Raw genomic sequence first — 20,647 nt, forward strand, 5'->3', positions numbered from 1 at the left:
GAAGCCAACTACATGTGGATTCTGATCATAATTCTGACACTTTCACCAAATGGGTGGCCTTCGGAAAATTATTTTAAGCATCTCCGCCTCAATTCCTCAGGTGTAAGGTGAAATAGCAGAGACCAAATGAGATGAAGAAATCAAAGTACCTGGCTGTGTTACCTTAGGGAAGTTACTTAACCTTTCTCCTATTCCATTTATGTTCAAAATTATATAATAATTATATCTACCTCATGGGGTTGTGTGACATTGTTAACCATAATTGACTAACATGCATTGCTTAGAACCATGTTTTGTACATAGTGATATATGTGTTAATTATTATTATTACCTAATACCTAACACCATGCCCAGCATTGAAAGATCTCCTTTAGGTAATACCTTCTACAAATGGGTTACTAACAAACATTTTTTTGGATTACTGACTTGTCAAAAGGGAAGAAGAGCTCAATGCATAGAAAGCATAACTGGGACGATGTAGAACATACTAGAAAAGCTGAACCAGTAGAACATGGTGACTGAAGGGGTTAAAGGATAAGGAGGAATCAAGGATGATTCTCTGGTTCTTGTTTGGGTAACTTGATTCATGGTGATATCCTGCACTACAAAAAGAGAAGCAAGTTTGGTCAGGAAGAAGAAGGGCTCGGGGCTAGATGGCTCAAGGATTAAAGAGTCCATGGCATTGAGCAGCACAGATGTTCATGTTGGAAAAAAGAGTGGAAGGAAAAAAGATGAGACTAATGAATTGAATGGTGACTGGTCAGTAAAGAAGTAGAAGTAAGGGTAAGAAAAGCCTTCAAGAATGTTGACTATGAAGGGAAGGAGAACGATAGAATGTTGTGCAGAGGATTACCATGAAAAAAGCAGGGTGTTCTGTCAGTAGCTATATTAATTATTCACACCCATGATGTTCCTTAAGCTACTGTAATTTGCCAAGTCCTAGAGAGCAAAGGATTAAAAACCTGGTTTAAGAATAGTTTTGCACTATCTGGGGAAATAGGAGATATGTAGAAAAAGAAAAAAAAATAGTGTATACTAAGTACCAAATGTGTGGAACTGAAATTGTATTATTGGCATTCAGTCTCGGATTTATTGGTGCAGGCTTGTATATTTGGGTAAGATTTCAAAAAGGAGGCAAGATTTCAAGTTGTTCTTGAAAAAAGGCTAGGATTTAGGTGGTCAGGAAAAGCATGGGGGAAAGGGTAAATGGGGTGAATAGAGCTTCTGACTGATGCATGGCAGTCAGTGATTAGAGGAGTAGAGTGAAAAGTGTTTATTCAGCTCATTTCCTTATCTTTCCTGGAAAGGTAGGTTTGTTCTAAAGCTTTTTATGTCCTGCGTAATATCTAGCAGTGTGGTGGATGCCAAATAAATATTACCCAAATATTTTTTGAGTAAATGCTGATTATATAGGTAGCTGACAGATAAGAATTTGCCTGGAGTAAGACTAAAATGGGAAAATTAATATATTAAGTCTCAGAGAATTTATTCAGAGTCACAAATTTGGGCCTTTACAGGAAATATGAAACAATAGTTTAGCCTGAGTAACTACAGAATTCATTCTATGGAATCTAGGAAAAGTTACAGCTGAATATAATGTCTCCATAAAATCCCCCCCCCATTGTTCCCAGTTTTTCTTGCCCTTTATTCCTACAGTGCCAGAAGAAATTTTAATTCAGTAAGAGTTTATTGATCATCAATTATTTCCCTGGTTCATGGGTCTCACTCTTGTGGAACTTACAATCTTATTGGAGACAAGCACTGGAAAAGCTCATCTAAGAAGAAATCACTGGACAGGGTATTGAAAAATGGGGATATTTATTTAGAGGAAATTGGAAGTGAATTCAGACTTGGAGAAGACAGCATGAACAAAGGGAAGCAGAAGAGGGGTAGGAGCTGATGGGATTGAGGGGACAGTCACACAGCAATGACAAAGGGTTAGAACTAAAATAGCCCTAAACCGTCATGGTTGATAACTTATATTTCTATGACTAATACTTCTATCCCACGGGGATAGACTATCTAGTGCCTTAAAAAAAAAAAAAAAAAGAAAGAAAAAGAAAAAAGAAAAAAAAAAAAACCTACAGTTCCTCTTCTCAGCAACTGAAGAGAAGTTGAATGGTTCAGTACATTTTTAAAAAATAGACCTGTTCGTTTCTTTTGAATTTTCAAAGTGTCCCTGATAGAAGGCATGTGGGACTAAGTACATTTTTAACCTGGCCTTTTGCACAGATACAGGCATTTAGTCTTCCTGTGCTAAGAAGAGATAGAGATACTACAGTAAAAGCCATTGCTTCCTATTAGTTCAGTAGGTAAACGGTTTCTTTCCTGAGTTACTTACAAATCCCTGCCTCCCAAAAGGGTGTGAACAAATGCCCCTGAAGCCATCCTTTTTAAACACTCACTGGTGGCTCAGGTTAGGAGACACTCCTTTAGAGGTCCAGCTCAGCAGGAGCACAGCCTCTGCTTGTCAGAGATAGAGCCGCCTGGCCTGCTCTCACACAGTCACCCAGGTCCGGAGCGGCTCTACTTAATTCATGAAACCTTCTTTGTTGATAAAGCCCAGCTCTCCTCTCAGCCGTTCTTAAGCACATCCCTCCTCTGCTCAACACATGTACACCTCCTTCGAGTTCTTGAAACAGGAAATTGGCACACAAAAAATCAATGGTTTTGCTGCCACACCAAACTCAAAAGATTCTTCTTGCACATGTCTTTATATATTTGTGTTCTTATTCTCTCCTCTCTCCAGCCTTGTTTCTTTATCCCCATTAGTGTCCAGGATTTAATTTCATCCTGCAGAGATAGAGGGTTAAAACAGACCTTGTGTGTCTCTGAGTGTTTGTGCTCAGAAGGCATGTGGTCACAGAAATACAGTTTTGGATCTGATTTCTGAAGCATGGGTGTGAAGAGTCCTAACACGCTTTTCAGTAGGAGTCGTTGGTGCCCTTAGCATCCATATAACACACTTAACAGAGGCTAGAGACATGCTTAGATCCTCAGAGAGCAGGGAAAACGAAGAGGTGAGGCAGCACAAAGAACAGTTATTAGTCAGGGGCTGAATCAGGTAATCTTGGCAAAAAAAAGCAAACAGACAAACAAACAAAAAAACAAGCTCTTCAAATTCTTCCTTTTTGGGTTCCGATTTTGCAGTTTGCATACCTAAGAGGCCTCATCCTCATAAGATTATACCCTGTTAAATGGACATAAGCGAAACTGTAGCCATACCTAGAAACAGCAGTTGTGCTTGCTTGTTGATTCTAGGACACTAACTCGTAGAAATCTCACAGTCAATAGCATGAGTGTGTGTCGTTCGATTTATTCAGTCATTATCACTCTTCCACTTGCATTTCATGGTGTTGAGCAAATAGTAAGTGAAGAGTATGGAGTTTTTTTCACCTTACTCTCAATAAATGGGTTTAACAACAATACAAATCTTATAATCCACCTCTTCAATCCCACTGGCAATGGGACAAATCCAATAGCTTTAGAGGTAAGCCTTCAAATATACTTCTACTGACAGAGTGAAGTTTGTTTTAGAAAAAGTCAAGGTTCTACAATCCTTTGCATTCATTGAAGTGTTCTGTTTCCATGGTTTCCAAGAGTTCACTGAAATTAGGCTTTCAGTGTTTAGAAGTTAGTGATATGGGGCTTTGGTAAATTTCTTCTCTCTTACCTGTTTATGTTCAAGATCTGTATATTGCTATTCCTGAATTAGTTTGGGGGTCTATTTTGCTGTCAATGTGGGTTTTTCTCCAACGTGCCTTTTCTTAAGAACCAATGGTAGATACAAACTATCTTAAATCAGTATGATAAAGCCCAACTAGGGTTGCTTTCTGGCAGCATTAAAAATAAAATTACAGTTTTCACTGTCAGTGAAGAACTAGCTTCACAGGGATTAATAGGAAAACCTAGGCTTGAGATTCTCTGGCCTTTGTCAAGGAGGAGTGCCCTGATGAAATAAAATCTAAAAGATAGAGTTCCAGTGGCCTCACTTTTCTGGCAGAAAAAAACAACAACAAAATCTTCTGGATATGATGGGAGTCGTGGAACAGTTTATGTTGGGCCCAAAGGTACACAGATGCCCAGAATATTAGGTGGAGGCTTTATTAGGCTATGAAGCAAAGTACATGATTCCCAATGTTACCATACAATTGTTAACCAGTTTCTGTGTGCTGCCCGAATTGTGAGGGACCTTCGAGTGGTTGCTGAGGGTCCAGGAACCACAGAACATATATAATAAGGAAATACCAACAAGGTCTCTGAACCTAAATGTGTTGTCTCCATTGTCTAGGGCTCAAACCCAGGATCCCCAGCAGTCACCCTCATGAAAATATTGAGGTTTTGACTTGTTTTTTGTTCCCTATGATGTAAGAAGCAGGGATAAAAATGTAAAATCAGTGGAAGAAAAATATCAGGGGGCACCTGGGTGGCTCAGTGGGTTAAGCCTCTGCCTTCAGCTCAGATCATGATCTCAGGGTCCTGGGATCGAGCTCCGCATCGGGTTCTCTGATCAGCAAGGAGCCTGCTTCCTCCTCTCTCTCTGCTTGCTTCTCTGCCTACTTGTAATCTCTGTCAAATAAATAAATAAAAATCTAAAAAAAAAAAAAAAAGAAGAAGAAGAAGAAAAGAAAAATGTCAGAAAGAGAGGGAGGGAGGGGAGAGAAGAGAAAGAAAGAAAGAAAGAAAGAAAGAAAGAAGAAAGAAAGAAAGAAAGAAAGAAAGAAAGAAAGAAAGAAAGAAAGAAAGAAAGAAAAGGAAGAGAAAGAAAGAACGAACGAACAGAGGGAAGGAGGAAGGAAGGAAGGAAGGGTGAATGGAAGGGAGGCAAGGAGGGAGAAAGTATGCTTCTGTGACTGCAAGGAGATGATCTACATGACTTGGAAATATTTTTTTTTTAAGGAAAAGGCACAAAGCTCCAAAGTTAGTAGAGGTGAGTTGCACTGCATTTCAAGGATCTAGGAAGCACCTTACATTAAACTTGAAACAAATTGGAAGCAGCTCAGAGTACGCGGGTTACATATTGAGAGGTACAGAGCCACATTTTATTAGTGGCAAAGGTTTAGGAAGGGTTTTTAAGGGGAACTTAATAGAATAGAACAGTGTAGTTGCCTCTGCTGAAAGTCAAGAACGTGGCAGCTCCCCAGAGGGAGGTCTGGAGGAGAGAGTTCTGGGCCATCAAGTAGCGCCACCAGCACACTGGGGCAGCAGGCAGATCGGGGACTCCTCAGCATCAGGTCTGAATGATTGCTTGTCAGGCAGATGTGTTTGTAAACTAATGACTTTCACAGTGTGAGGAGATTCAAAATGAAGCCTAATTGCTTCCACTGATTTAACCCTTGGAATGCTTCCAGGCATGCCGATAGCCATGTGTCTTTAATCATGTAAGTTAATCACCTTCAGGCATTTATCAGAAAACAGTGGCTTATAGCAAGTCTGCAGAGTATTGCTGTTGCATTATTAGGTTTACACTTCTGAGGCTGTCATCTCTTCAAATAAGGACACTGAGAGGTTGGCCACGGTGCCCTTAAACTAGTGTTTGTTAGTAGCAACGGACACAGTCAATTACATGGCTCTATAATTCAGAAAAAAATGAATTAATATTTATGTGGATTTTTTTAACTGGCTTAAAAAAAAAACTCTTAATGGTACCAGAGTGAGAGTAGCAAGTCACCTTGATCCTTCTAAGGCCATCATGAACTCCAGTCTGGCTCTGGAGGTAAGTCAGAATTGGAAAATGGTCTAATAATCAGGCCAGTCTGATTAATAGTGACAATTAGTATTGGACTATAGTGCATAACCAACTGATTATGAATCATTTAAGCACTTTAGGTAAATTTTCAATATAGGCAATTAAAATGAAAAGACTCATGATGCTTACATAATGACTTCATTAAATTAACTCAGTTCTGAGGTTGGAGTAAAAAAAAAAAAAAAATGTCAGAAAGAACCAGCAGAATTTAACTTCCATTCACTTTTGTATAAAAGAAAACTAGAGAAAATGCTTAAAAGATATAAATACATACACACACACCACATTGAAAACAGCTTATTCTTTTCTGAAACTGTGTTACTATGGAAGAAAGAACTGAAGGTCAGAGCAGGGATTGTATTCGCATTGGATGAAGTAAATCTTGCCTTCAGTTATATTTTGTATTCTTCTAAGTGCATGCATTGTTAAGGTTAAAAGAACTTTACTGTGGAGTCATCTGTAAGGGACAGACATTTCAAAGAGACAAATAGTCAGTTCTGTTACATGAACAATTAACCCAAATCATTTGCTTCATGATAAGAGACAAAGCTAGAGCCAACTCCAAATACTGTGGTATCAATGCAGTCAGGGGAACAAAGATTCCTTTAGGTGAAATGCAGTCATTCAATCAAAGTAGCAACAGTTTTATAGAATTAGACAATGGGAATGGAAGGAGAAGAGACTCTCTAGGGCTAGGAGTGAGTTGAAACACTCCATAGTGAAGTCAGTTTCTCCTGTGGGTTTTGATTTGGAAAGTCACATTGTTTCCAAGACTCATCACTTGATACCAACCCAGTACATGGCTTTATCATTTACAAAGGGCATTGCTTGTAAGTTGTACAAACACTCTGTATGCTAGGTCTTCCATATTTTAATAATAACCAATACCTATTTAGCACTTCAGAATTTACAAAGCTCCATCGGTGATCTCTTTTTTAACATTTTATTTATTTGAGAGAGAGTGAATGAGAGAGAGAAGGAGTGGGGGGGTGGGGAGGGAGAAGCAGACTCCCCACTGAGCAGGGAGCCCAATGTGAGACTCCATCCCAGGACTCTGGGATCATGACCTGAGCCGAAGGCAGACATTTAATTGACTAAGCCACCCAAGCGCTCCTCCATGTATGTGCGATCTCTGGTTCTTCATTCCTCTCACAAGTTTTAAAAAGATGAGAAAGGAAGATTCAAAAAGTTGAAATTATTTTTTGTCCAAATTAACAGGACTAGTAACAGCAAAAACCAGGTATTCTGACTCTGGGTCCTTTTCCTACATACTCCCTTCTCTTCATCCTATTTCTTAAGACCTTCTCTTTTACTTTAATGATATTTTCCAGAATTAATTCTCACAGTCACTATATTCTTTTCTAGGTCTCTGACTGTAAAAGCCACTTTACAGTCTACCTATTGTATGATAATGTTTCTTCCTTTCAGTTTGCATTTCATTCCCAATCAGATTGTCATCTCTTTGAAAGCAGACACTGTGGTTTCTATCACAGAATGAGGCCTTCCCAGCAAGGAGGGTAAACCTGTGCAGAAATCCACATTGGTGACTTCTATTCCAGCATACTGTTTCTCCTGTAAGGCATGATCACCAAAGACAGCAATAAAACCCTTTGAGCTACTGGCGCTGCATGGTTGACTTGACACACTCATCAGCTAAGCTGCTTGCTTCAGAGCTTGAGCCTCACTTCACACAACAAAATTTCAAGTCCACAAATAGCACAGACTATTAGAATCACACTTGTTTAGATGAAATCAAAATGTGAGATCCAGAAAAGCCAAAAATTACCATAAGTATGAAGAACTTATTGATGTTTATTTCTCGAACTTCCTTGTATGTTTTTTTTAATTATGTTATGTTAGTCACCATACAGCACATCATTAGTTTTTGATGTAGGGTTCCATGAGTCATCATTTGCATGTAACACCCAGTGCTCCGTGCAATACATTCCCTCCTTAGTATCCATCACCAGGCTCACCCATCCCCCAACCCCCTTCCTTCTAAAACTCTCCATTTGTTTCCCAGAGTCTGTAGTCTCTCATGGTTCGTCTCCCACTCCGATTTCTCCCCCTTCATTTTTCCCTTCTCCATTGTCCTCCAGGCTATTCCTTATGTTCCACAAATAAGGGAAACCATATGATAATTGACTTTCTCTGTTTGACTTATTTCACTCAGCATAACCTCCTCCAGTCCCATCCAAGCTGCAAAAGTTGGGTAATTATCCTTTCTGATGGCTGAGTAATATTCCATTGTATATACGGACCACATCTTCTTTATCCATTTGTCTATTGAAGGGCATCTTGGCTCTTTCCCACAGTTGGGCTATTGTGGACATTGTTGCATGAACACTAGGGTGCATATGGCCCTCCTTTTCAATATCCATATCTTTGGGGTAAATACCCAGTAGTACAATTGCTGGGTCATAGGGTAGCTCTATTTTTGATTTTTTTGAGGAACCTCCACACTGTTTTCCAAAGTGGCTGCACCAATTTGCTTTCCCACCAACAGTGTAAGAGGGTGAACTTCCTTTTATGGTTACCAAATATCCTGCCATATGGAGATCATTCCTCAGCATCATGTCACCCTTAAAGATGTTTTCAGAGTTTAAGCATCAAGTGTGTGTGTGTGTGTGTGTGTGTGTGTGCATGTGTGTGTGTGTAAATTGCATATGCGTACACTTGTGTATATTAAAACATCTGTTCACCATTGTCCTCCTTCCTTCCACTGTAACTCTCTCTTCTCATCTACTGCTCCTTATTTCTCAGTCCTTTTCCCCCAGATAATAGGATTTGGACTAAAGGGCTATTTCAATCAATTACTGACAGGTTTATTTATCTATCAAATTCAAATCAAAAGGGTCTGACTCACAGGGATATTTTCACCAAGTGCTATGTACATGAAGATATCTGTAAAGTGTCATGTGTAACAGAAAACTCTCTCCCCCCAAAATTTCATATAGAAGCAAATGGATAAAAATGAACCTCCCAGGTGGTCTCCTAGGGAAGAAAAAAAATCTCAGAATTCTCATCATCTTGTTTCCTTTCACTCTTCTGATCCTGATGACATTCTTTGTGTGCCTAGCTGGATTCCCAGGTCAGATTACAGGTGTCCTGTTCACAGGGATTGTGCTTCATTCATCAACATATGACCTATTAACCACACTCTACTAGGGAAGAAGGTTAATCTTTGCCTGCTTTGTCTTGGTGGATCAGAGGTGTATTCGATTTATTTCCATGTAGTTTGTTGACTTCATTCTCATTACCTTATAGTCATATACATTGAACACAGAAATTTTTAGCACTAGCTGTCAGATCTTTCTTCACTCAAGCAGACTTTCTGTAATTTCTGTCTAGACATCAAGCTGAAGAGTCCTGGCTCCTCAGGGCCTATCTGGATGATGTGCGAGTCAGCTTCACCTTAAAAAGCGTAAACTCTGGAGCCTGAGAATTGAATGCTGCCTCCATTTCTTACTAGCTGTGATACTGGCCATCTTATGTAACCACTGTGATACTCAGTTATCCATCCATAGAATAGATATGCTAATACCAACCACATAGTGGCTCCATGAGGAATGGAAGAATCATGAAAACACCAGTGCTTTCCTACAGAAGGCTCTCACACAATACTTAGTCCCTTTTTTTCTTTACTGCTACCCTCTCTGTTACTGCCCTACAACTTTCACTATTCTCACTCGTCTCAAAACTTGCCATTCAGGACAAATCTCAGTAATAAACTCTTGAAGTTACCACTAATAATAATTGTACCACTTCTATTGTCTTAACTGACTTCAGCTCTAAGCTCCTCCCCTTCCCTAGGTATCCTCAACCCTGATGCTGATGACTCTCTGACCCCCCACAAGAGCCAGCACAAAGCCTTAGTGCTGTCACTGATCAGCACAGATTCTCTCAGCTTCACCCCTGCCTATCTCTCTCCATATACTTCACTCCGGGTAATAGGAACCATGACTCAGCAGTAACTAAAAACTGAATGGCTGAATCTTAGAGGTAGTTCTTAAAGTTAGTTTCCATGGTTACTGAGTGGTTAGAGAAGGAATGGACAAACCCAAAAGACAATCTTGAAGTAAATAGAAAATTTTATTTTGTTCCAGCTCTTCCTAAAGTTCTGCAGTATTATTTTCATAATATCCTTTTTGACATTTGGTCCCATTTGCTGGTATGAACTCAGATCACCTTATGTTCCTAAACTGTCATTTCATCCTTTGTTTTGTGTAATTTACTATTGTGTGTTAAGAACTCAAGAGTTCTATCTCCATGTATCAGACCTAGAACTCCCTTTCCACTTTCATCTTTCCTTGTAATAATCCAACACCACCTCTACTAAATTTTCCTCCATTATTCTACAGCACGTACTCCAATTAAGAAGTATATCTTCCTATAATTCCTGATAGAAACTATAGGTATCCCTAACTCTTGACCTTTCTAAGATCATCCCCCAACTTAGACTTCTTTTCTCCCTTTATCTTCTGCCCTATTTCCTCCTCACTACGTCCGCTCACAAACTCTTTGCCTGTCTCGTTTACCACTGTGTATCCCAGAATATAGAAAATTTCTTGATACATGACCAACATTCAGCCAATTTATATTTATAGACTTACAGACTTTCCCTCAGGTCCCACTTCAAAAAATAATTTCTTTTTTTAACCTACACTATTTTCTTTGAATTCTTACATAAGCCACATTCATTTTTATTTTTATCAGATGATTTTAAGTTCCTTGAAGATGAAATTCATAACTTGCCTCACTTTGCATCTCTCAGAGTATCTTGATAATATGAGGAAATTAAATATCATCTTGGAGGAAAGGTCCATAACCTAAAACAAGAATGATTCATAAAATGCATTTCTCACCTACTGTTTTCTAGTCTCTGTTCTAAGATCTGAGAGAGTGACCTTCATGAACTAGAGTCTTTGTCTTCACTGTTACTAGTTACCTGTATCTAGTTACTAGTTATCTCCATTGATACACTCATGTTCTCTGAGTTTTGGACTCTTCTAGGAACTAAGAGGGTTATACTAAGTTCTAATGTCTCTTCCCATCGTAGGATTCTGTGAATTCTAAATATTTATCAGTAGATTGATGAATGGTATTTGAAAAGTACTCATGACTATTTTCTATTTTTTTTTATTTATTTGTTCAACAGATGTTTTTTGAATGCTCCGAGGTAATGTGTATGCTAAAAACACCAGAGGTACAGCAGTGAACATAATCCATGCATCCTGAGGTATCCTACTTCACATACCATGATGCCCTGGATGTCCCAGTGACCTCATTCACTTAAATTTCTTTGATAAAAGGGTAAAATTTTGCTAAACCCTCCACCCCAATTCCAGCTAGCTCTTATTAACATAAAATATTTACTTTGGGAGAAATTTAAGCAAACAAATAAATAAGTATTCCATATAGATGTTACTTCTCTGGGGGTTCTCAGATCCGTGACTTTAAGCTATTTCCTGGATGACTACTATGATGGAAAAAGTGATGGTTTAACCAGTTGTTCTGGGAGGCTTTCCCTATATTGAACTAGAGCAGCTCCATTTACAAATCTGTTTTACATCTTGAAGTGATACTCCTAAAAATATATTTTTTTTAATAACCACTGTTCTGGGTAACTAATTGGAATTAAAACAAAATAACAGACAGGATGCTATACATATAAACGTGTGATGATTGGGACTCCATATTTAGTATGTATTTTAATGATATCTTTAAAATGAAACACCCATTATCCTTTGATAGGCCAAGGGATGTGGAATTGAAACTCCCATAAATCCTTCAACGAATCTAGTGGTACAACATTAGATGCATGTTTCTTGTTGTACTTGAACTTCCAGAGAACTCCTGATGCTATCAAGTTCTTTATCATGACAGTCATCACATGTAGCAACTGATAAATTTGTGGTTAAAAAGAACATTTCAGGGTTTTGTTTTGACATCCTTGATTATTTCTACACTGGGTTTTTCCAAACAAACTGACTTTAAACACATTCTGGATTTTTGGTAGTTGAAAGAGGATTAAGTATCACAGAACTAAAATTCACTAATAATACTAGGGAAGTTCAAAAGTAACTTTCTTATAAAGCTCCAGTAAACACCAAAAAGCATTTGTGTAAAGGATTCAATGTCTTATCTGGGACTTATTCAGGACTAGAAAATAATAATGTTTTCTTTATATTGATCATGGAGCAAAACAACTAAGGATAGAGGCAATAAAACATGGGATAGCCTATGGACACTAAAAAAAAAAAAAAAGAAAAAGAAAAAGAAAAAGAAAAAAAAATCCAGTGAAGGATCTCCTAATTCTGAAATGACTTATTTGCAAGCCAAATGTGAAATGAACATGAAGAAAGGCATTCAGTAAGAAGCACTCAAAGACATGCTTGTCTGTAAGATATCCCACAACTCATTTCACCAACATGTGTGAGAAACGACCTTTTTTGGGACTTTCCCAGTCTTGATTCTTGATTTACTTTTTGAAAAGGAAGGACATTCTTAATCTAGTTTGAATTATGGTTTGGAAAGACTTTGATTACCTTTATACATTTTCTTCCCTAAAACCTTAAAAAGTGGTATAGCTAGTATCAGGTTTAAAAACACTCTTTCTTCCTGGAATTGTAGCTAGAAGATATTGGCCAAGACATTTTCCACAAAGGGTCCTTTTACTGTGTTCATGTTGGGCTCTGACTTGAACTGTCCTTATGCCTAGGGTTCCAGCAAGCTGGTTCTCTAGCTCTGACTCTCATACGCTCACAGATGCCTTTGACTGTGTCTGTTACAATTTTATTAGCAACTGAACCTCAAAGATTTGAAAAACTGATCTTCAGCTAATGGGACTTTTTGACAAGTTTAGAAGATATACCCAAAGTTGGATACTGCGTGTGCTTTCCAAGTTAGATATAAAATGATTTTATATGTATTCCTTTTGAATTAGCAAAATTAAGAAAATCAGACTCACTAACTTAAGATCTCTGGTCATCTGTTGGGGCTTCTTTATCATCTGGGTAAACACATATCATTCTCTTCCTTAAGTTGCCAGATTCAGAAATAATAAAGTCTACTGAAAGTTGTTTTTTGTTTGGTTTTGTTTTGTTTTTTATAGTCACAATATTCTTCTCTGTGAGGACGGGCATGCTGTGGTGGCAGATTTTGGAGGTGAGATTTCCATGAATAATACCCCAAATGACATCAGTCTCTTTCTTCCTTTCTAGTTGGTGCCTAATATTATCTGATGAATCTGAAAATGGATTTCACACTGACAGCTATGCTTCTCTAAGTCATTCAAATTTCAGTGACCCTGATTCTCAAAAGTATATCATTTATTTTCAGTTTTTCCCCTTTGATATCCCAAACTAAAAAAAAGAAAGTGAGCATTTAAATAAGGTAGAGGTTCTTGGGGTTTCAAAATTTTATCTGTGATTTTGACCTTGTTTTTAAAGATACTTCCTTTGACATGAATTTGTTTTCTCTCTCCCTCAGAATCAAGATTTCTACAGTCTCTAGACGAAGACAACATGACAAAACAACCTGGGGTTTGCTGCTGCTTGTGTTCCCTATAATTATGAAACAATTAAAATGTGTAAACTCAGCATGAGACAAAGTGAGAGGAGAGCAGCTTTAACTGGAAGCATTGTCATCATCCCAGGGGCAGGATAATGTTTTATGTTTTTATTTTCAGTAAGCCCTCAAAAGAACTCTTTCAAGGCTCTACCAGAAAAATAGATTAGATATATATTTGGGAAAGGCTATGGGCAAAGTAATACACAACTTGTTTAAAATATAACTTAAAAAAGTACATGGCAGGCATAGTTAATTGGTTCTCAGTTTTAGATCTTCTTTATTAAGCAGTGGAGTGAATGTTTAATCAGTAACTAACTACAGAATTTGTAGTTAACCAGCATCTATTAACAACTTTTTTCGACTTTAACATTATAAGGCAGTATGTCACATAACCAAACATTAATATTTAAGTAAAATATAAGTTATAACATCTGAAGCAAGCATAATTGTACTCAAAATGCCTGCTATTAAATTCATTACCTGCTCTCTCCTTTGCTCTCCCCCACCCCCAAAAGTAACTTCTCTTTCTAGACCACCTCTGTTATTTAATTACCCAAGTTTGAGGTAATTTTCATTCCTTCCTTCCCTGCTTCCACTGACTTTACTCACTTTTTCTGTCTGTTTGCATGCTTGTTTTAAGTTCAACCCAACCTCTCATTTTCCACCTCAGTGCAGGTCTTCATCATCTCTCTTCTGAACTAGAAGTAGGATTCGAACTCCAGTATTCTCTTCCAGTTCATTCTTTGCAACATCAGCCAAGTATTGGGTTCTGTTAGTTCACTTCCTCTTAGAAATCATCAAAGATACCCACTACCCAGGGCACCTGGGTGGCTCAGTCAGTTAAGCGTCTGTCTTGATTTTTGCTGAGACCATGATCTCAGGGTCCCAGGATCGAGCCCCACGTCATGCTCCATACTCAATGGGGAGTCTGCTTAGATATCTTTTCTCCTTCTTCCTCTGGCACCCCCACTCCCTGTGCATGTGTGCTCTTTCTCTCCCTCTCTCACACACATAAATAAATAAATAAATATCGATATATATATATGGATATATATCTATATATATCTCCACTACCCATAGGCCAAATCCAAATTCATTATCTAGCAGCCTCCTGTCCTCCCCAGTCTGGCTCAGACACACTCTGTGACCCCTTCTCCCACAGTAAGTTCTCTCAGATCCCCTATAGCCCAGCACACAACTCTCCTAGTCATTCCCCAAACATGCCATTCACCTTCATAGCCCTGTGACTCTCCTAGTGTGGTTTTTTCTACCTGGATAGCCTTCTACTCCACCCCACCTAAAAGGAGTCTACTCATCTCATAAGACCCAGGAAATTTTATCCATTTTAAGTCACTTCCCTTCCATAACATCCCCTCCCCGCTGCCTCCTCCCCATGTACTTTTCTGTCTGTGCTTTTGTGCATTTTGCACTGCTAATTTAAACTCTTATTTATTCAGTCTACAAACACTTATTGAGGGCCTGCCCTGTATCAGGCATTGTGCAAAGGATGAGAAATGCAAAATGTGAAGAAAAGTTTAGTCCTTGATCTCAAGGAGCTCATTTTCTAATGGGGAAAACATGGTAATAAGCAGATAGATTGAAAGCAGTGTGGAAATTCAGTGGTAGATAAGGTGTGACAAAGCATCATGGGAACTCAGGTGGGATGAATGGGAATAAATTGAGTGTAGGGAAAATAGAAAGGAGTGGCAGGTAGAATGAAAAACAGTATGAGCAAAGTCACAGGGGAGAATGAGAAATGTTAGACTTCCTAGGGGAACTTCAAATAGGTTGGCATTGTTGGCATGCACTGTGTGAGGAAGAGAGAGCGAAAGATGAGTTAGAGCAGAAGGCAGGAACCACATCACGGACTGTGTCGTATTGTAAGCAAGATTATGCATGCTGGTTTCCCCAGTTGGACTTCACTCATTCATCCAACAAATATCTGTGAGCTCTTTACTAGAGGCCAGACATTCTTCTAGGAACTGGGGATATTACAGTGAACAAATTAATTTTCTTATTCTTATGGAGCTAATATTCTACTAAAAAGAGATAGACACTGAACAAATTAACAGAATATATATTGTTAAGAGACAATGTTGTGAAGACACAAGTGTTATGAAGAAAAAACAAAGCACAGCATATGAATGGAGAGTAGTAGGGTGCCGTTTAGATAGGGCAAGAAGGAAAGATAACATTTGATGAGAGAACTGACCAGCAGTCATCCATGTGGGGGAAGAGCAATACAGAGTAAGTGCAAAGGCCCTGAGGCAGAAAAATTATCTGTGTGTTCAAGAAGAGACTGATGGGAGTGGAGTAAGCAAGAGGAGAATGGTAAGATATGAGGTAAGGGAGATAGAAAAGAACGAGTTCTCTTTTTGACAGGACATACAGACCTGGGATATAGAGATAGCTAAATCAGTAGTTCTCAACCCCAGCTGTACACTGGAATCACTTCAGGAACTTGTTTAAAAAGAATGCCCAGAAATTCTGATTTCATTGGCCTGGGGTTGATCTTAGGTGCCTGTATCTTTTAAAAGTTTCCCCAGGTGATTCTCAAATACATCCAGACTGGCTAAATAAATTTTTGTGGAAAAAATTGAATTGAATGTCACCAACAGCAAGTAATTTTTTTATCCTAGCAGTGTAGTCTTTAAGCACAGCACTACTCTAGATTTATTTTGAAGACTATTTTGTTTCCTACTAGTTATGTGGCCTTGTGTAAGTTGGCTAATTACTCTATTACTCCCCTGTGGAAAAATGGGCACATTGTATGCCTACTTCCACTTATGCAATGTTGTGTCACAATGCATAATCTGCTACATAAGTGGAGGCTATTTGCAATATGAAAGCTCATGTGAAAGAATTGCATATAAGTACCATAATCAGAATAGAGATATTCTTGGAATGCTGTAATTATGCATGATTTCAAAATAAGGTAGACACTTCAAAAGAATTATCAGCAGCCAGCTCTGCATAGAATTTTGGGAAGAGCAATAAAAGGATACTGGTTTCTTTCAGTGAAAATACAAAGAAGGTGTTTGGTGAACTTCATTGATAAGGTTAGGGCTCCATGGGATTTTAGACCTGGAAGGGCTTGCCTCCTCTGTTTTGCCCTTGAGGAATCTGAGGTCCAGGAAGCATATGAGATTTGTCCAGAGCTGCCCAAACAGGCAGTGGTAGAGCTAAAACTGGAATTTTCATCTCCTGTCTCAAAACCTAGTGCTCTTTCCCCTAAGCCACAAATAAACCAAAATTATGCATTTGCATCCATCCCAGAATGGAAACTTATATTTAAAACCAAAAAATATATAACTGCAAGTGAAAAAGAATGTAAATAATGCCATCAAAACGTGAATATGAAACTTGGTACAGAGAAAATTATAACAGTTTATAGACTTTGGTCCTGGAATACTTACTGCACAAACCGCATTCAGAAATAACACAACTGGGCCAACAAAGGCGATGTTGTGACAGATGTGATCCTGCCAGTAAGATATCTGCTTTGTAGAAATATTCTGGGTCCTCTCCTAAGGTCCTTTCTCTCCTCAGTCATGAAGGCACTGTTTAAGGGTCTAATTTAGTGACTTCCTAAATTACAACCTGAAGATCTAAAGGAGGGAAGGTGCCTCCCACATGTGTGATTCACCCCCAGGGAGGCATAGAGCTCTTGGATGAATCGTGATTGGCTTTTCAGAAGCCTGTATGGCTTCTAGGGGTAAGATGCTCAGAAGTAAACAGAAAATGCTGGGCTGTGATCATCATTTTATAAGACGCAGGGTTACTTGATGATTAATATTGTTGCAATATTTTTGGAAGAATTATGAATCTCATGATCTTCCAATGATTTAAAAAATGCTCTTTGTAAAAATGAGCAACAATAGAAAACCTACTGTTTATGTATAAACACACCAGTTTATTGCACAGTATAGGGCAATCAATGTTATTTTATGTTTATATCTTTTGAGAACAATGCGAGAACACTTAAATCCTTACTAAGAAAAACAGTGTTCTACAATGGGATAACTAAATATTTGGTAAATGACTTCTGGGTGTTTCTGGACACACAGAACCTCCGCTGGATGGCTCCTGAGGTGTTCACGCAGTGCACACGCTACACCATCAAAGCTGACGTCTTCAGCTACGCTCTGTGTCTATGGGAACTCCTCACCGGTGAAATTCCATTCGCTCATCTCAAGCCAGGTAAGACATCCTGCCAAGTTTCTCTGTTTTCCAGAGTTCTGTGCATTTTCATGACTTCAAGAAACACTTATTTCCAAAAAGTAATACTCTTGGTGGGTTGGCAAGGTGAGAATTAAGTAAACAATTTCAATTTGGTTGTTTTGTTTTGCTTTTAAAAAACCTGTATTTATTTATTTAAGAAAGAGAGATAGCGAGAGAGAAAGAGCACAAGCAATGGGGAGAGGGATAAGCAGACTCCCCACTGAGCCAGGAGCCTGAGGCAGGGTTCGATCCCAGGACCCTGAGACTGACCGTGACCTGAGCCAAAGGCAGACACTTAACTGACTGAGTCACCCAGGCGCCCCTCAATTTGTTTTAAAGCGTGAGCCAATAATGTAGACACTGTTATATCTATTTTTTGAGATTAGATTCTGATGCTTCTTTTTAGTGTGTATATAAGGGTGAGCTGAAAGTAGCAACACATAAAAATAAACTCTCAGGACTGTTTTCTGCTTGTCTCACATTATAGAAAGGAATTGCTTTTCCTGGTAATTTTGTATTACATAAATGGATACCTTCCAAAAATGGGGCTTTGTGAGTGAGCCTAATTTTGGGTGATAATATACATTAGACTTTGTGTATATGTAGACTGTAGAGGTATGCAGTCTAATCACATGAAAAATATACACATACTTGAGGTTTAAGGTAAATTTTATTTACATCTGCTCTTCATTTTATTTGAGTTGATTTTATGTCTTGTCATTCTATTTACTTTCTTGTATTCGCCATGCGACTGGAAATTTGCCCCCAGCAATCACTCATCTGATTTATGGCTTTACAGGTTTGCCTTTTCCAGTATGTCCTATAAATGAAATCATGTTGTTGATTTTTAGTAATTCATTCTTTTTTTTGTCCCTGAGTAATATTCCATTGTGTGGATATGTCTCAATTTAATTATGCATTCACAAGTTGGTGATTATTTGAATTATTCTTACTTTGGGACTACTATGAATAAGATAGGTAAAGCCATTTAGGTCTTTGTGTGGATGGTTTTATTACTCTTGAATAAATATGTAAGAGATAATTACCTGATCTTATGAAAAGAGTTTTTCTAAGGCATTTGTACCATTATGGATTCCCACCAGCAGTGGATTAGAATTCCAGTTGCTACACATCCTGCCAGGACTTTTTTGTCACCTGTTTAAAATAAAATATTAGCCGTTTAAATAGGTATCTAATGGTATGCTGTTGTAGTATTATTTTATAATTCTCTGACAACTAATGATGTTGATAATCTTTTCACATGTTTATGTGTGTTTGTGCCTCTTTCTTTGGTGAAGTTTTGTTCACATTGCCTTATTATTCACTTGTAAGAGTTCTTAGATTCTAGGTAGAAGTCTTTCATCTGCTATGCGTTTTGAAAGTATTTTTCTCTAGTCTGTGGCTTGCCTTTTCATAGTCCTAGCAATGTCTTGAAAGAAGTTTTTAGTTTCAATGAAGTCTACCTTATCAAACTTTTAAATCACATTTTTTGTATCCTTTCTAAAATGTGGTTGCATCAATAAGGCCACAAAGATTTCCTCCTATGTTTTCTTAAAGAACTCTTAGAGGTTTAGGTTTTATATTTATAAAATATATTTGTCTTTTTTTTTTTTAATGGCACAGGTATGAACTTTTGTTATTCTTTTGCTAATTTATTTGTTTTTTGGGCACCTGGGTGGGTCAGTCAGTTAAGCATCTGCCTTTGGCTCATGTCATGATCCTAGAGTCCCAGCGTCAGTGGGGAGCCTGCTTCTCCCTCTCTCTCTGCAGCTCCCAGTGTTTGCGCTATCCTCTCCCCTCAAATGAATAAAAATCTTTTAAAAATTTATCATAAAAAACGTATTTGTTTTTTAATATGGATGTTTAATTTTTCAGCATAGTTTGTTGAAAAAACTTTCCTTTCTCCTTTAAATTATTTTGGTAATATTGTCAAAAATCAATTGCCCATATATGTATTTATTTTTGAACTCTGTTCTATTGATATATGTCTACCCTTAGAACTCTATTCTAAGAGTATTCTAAGAACTATGCCTTACCTTGGCTCTTCTAGGCTTTTTGCTTTTCTATGTAAATTTTAGAATCAGCTTGTTTATTTCTACCAAAAAAAAAAAAAAAAGTCCACTGAAATTTTGGGTGGATTACACTGAGTTTATATAGATCAATTTAGGAAGAATTGACAACTTAATACTGAATCTTCCAATCAGTCCACATGGTGTAGCTCTCCCTTCAGTTACGTCTTCTTTAATTTCTGCCATCAGTATGTTTGTAGTTTTTAGCATACAAACCTTGCACATTTTTTTAGACTTATCTCTATGCATTTTGTATTTGATACTATTGTACATGTTATTCTTTAAAATTTCAATGTCCAATGGTTCTTTGTTAGAAGAGAGATATAATTAGTTTTTAAATATCAACCTAGTACTTTACATATTTGCTAAATTTACTTATCCATTCAACTACCTTTTTTCTACATTGTTTGGGATTTTCCACATAGATGATTTTGTGATCTGTAAATAAAGACCTTCTTCTTTTCAATCTGTATATCTTTTTATATCTTTTTTCTTACCTTCTTGCACAAAGACTAGTGAACAACAGTGAACAAAAAACAGAAGTGATAAGATATATACCTCAAATCTAACTCCTAAAAATTTCACCCACCACCATGCTAGTCAAAGCTACTGTCTTTATCACTGTAACTAATGCCATTTGACTTCTTTCCCTTCTTCTGCCCCACTTCCTTTGAGACATTTTTGCTCACTTACTGTCATATAACCCTAATTAATTTTTAGATCTTAGCTTAAATATCACTTCTTCCCAAAACATCTTCCTTAATTCTCTAATATTGAGTTAATCCAATCTCCCCCATGCCCCATCATTTATTATACTATTTACCATATTTTACTCATACAGTTTTGGAATTTTCTCTACTCCATTATCCTCTGCTAATTACATATGAATATTTTGGAGAGATAAAGATCCTTTCTGTCAGGAACCACCCAGAAATATCTACCCTTTAAAGAGAGAATATTATATTAAAAAAACAGTGAAAAGCCTTGCCTAAGAATAACTTGATTGCAATATCCCAGATATTAGAACTTACCGTAC

At 37.7% G+C, this 20,647-nt stretch overlaps 1 protein-coding gene across 5 annotated transcripts in view; it reads left to right on the top strand.

The window, feature by feature from the left end:
• Positions 1 to 20,647, top strand: part of LOC116875021 (serine/threonine-protein kinase TNNI3K) — a 307,722-nt gene that overhangs the window by 201,051 nt on the left and 86,024 nt on the right. For all 5 annotated transcript variants that reach the window (XM_032870114.1, XM_032870115.1, XM_032870117.1 and 2 more), the window contains exons 18-20: positions 12,864 to 12,916; positions 13,241 to 13,293; positions 17,389 to 17,521. In XM_032870114.1, the coding sequence (XP_032726005.1) occupies positions 12,864 to 12,916; positions 13,241 to 13,293; positions 17,389 to 17,521 (239 nt within the window). The remainder of the gene's footprint in view (positions 1 to 12,863; positions 12,917 to 13,240; positions 13,294 to 17,388; positions 17,522 to 20,647) is intronic.

The sequence above is a fragment of the Lontra canadensis genome, unplaced genomic scaffold, assembly GCF_010015895.1.
Source record: "Lontra canadensis isolate GAN:19392208 unplaced genomic scaffold, GSC_riverotter_1.0 scaffold40, whole genome shotgun sequence".
In the NCBI taxonomy this organism is placed as follows: Eukaryota; Metazoa; Chordata; class Mammalia; order Carnivora; family Mustelidae; genus Lontra; species Lontra canadensis.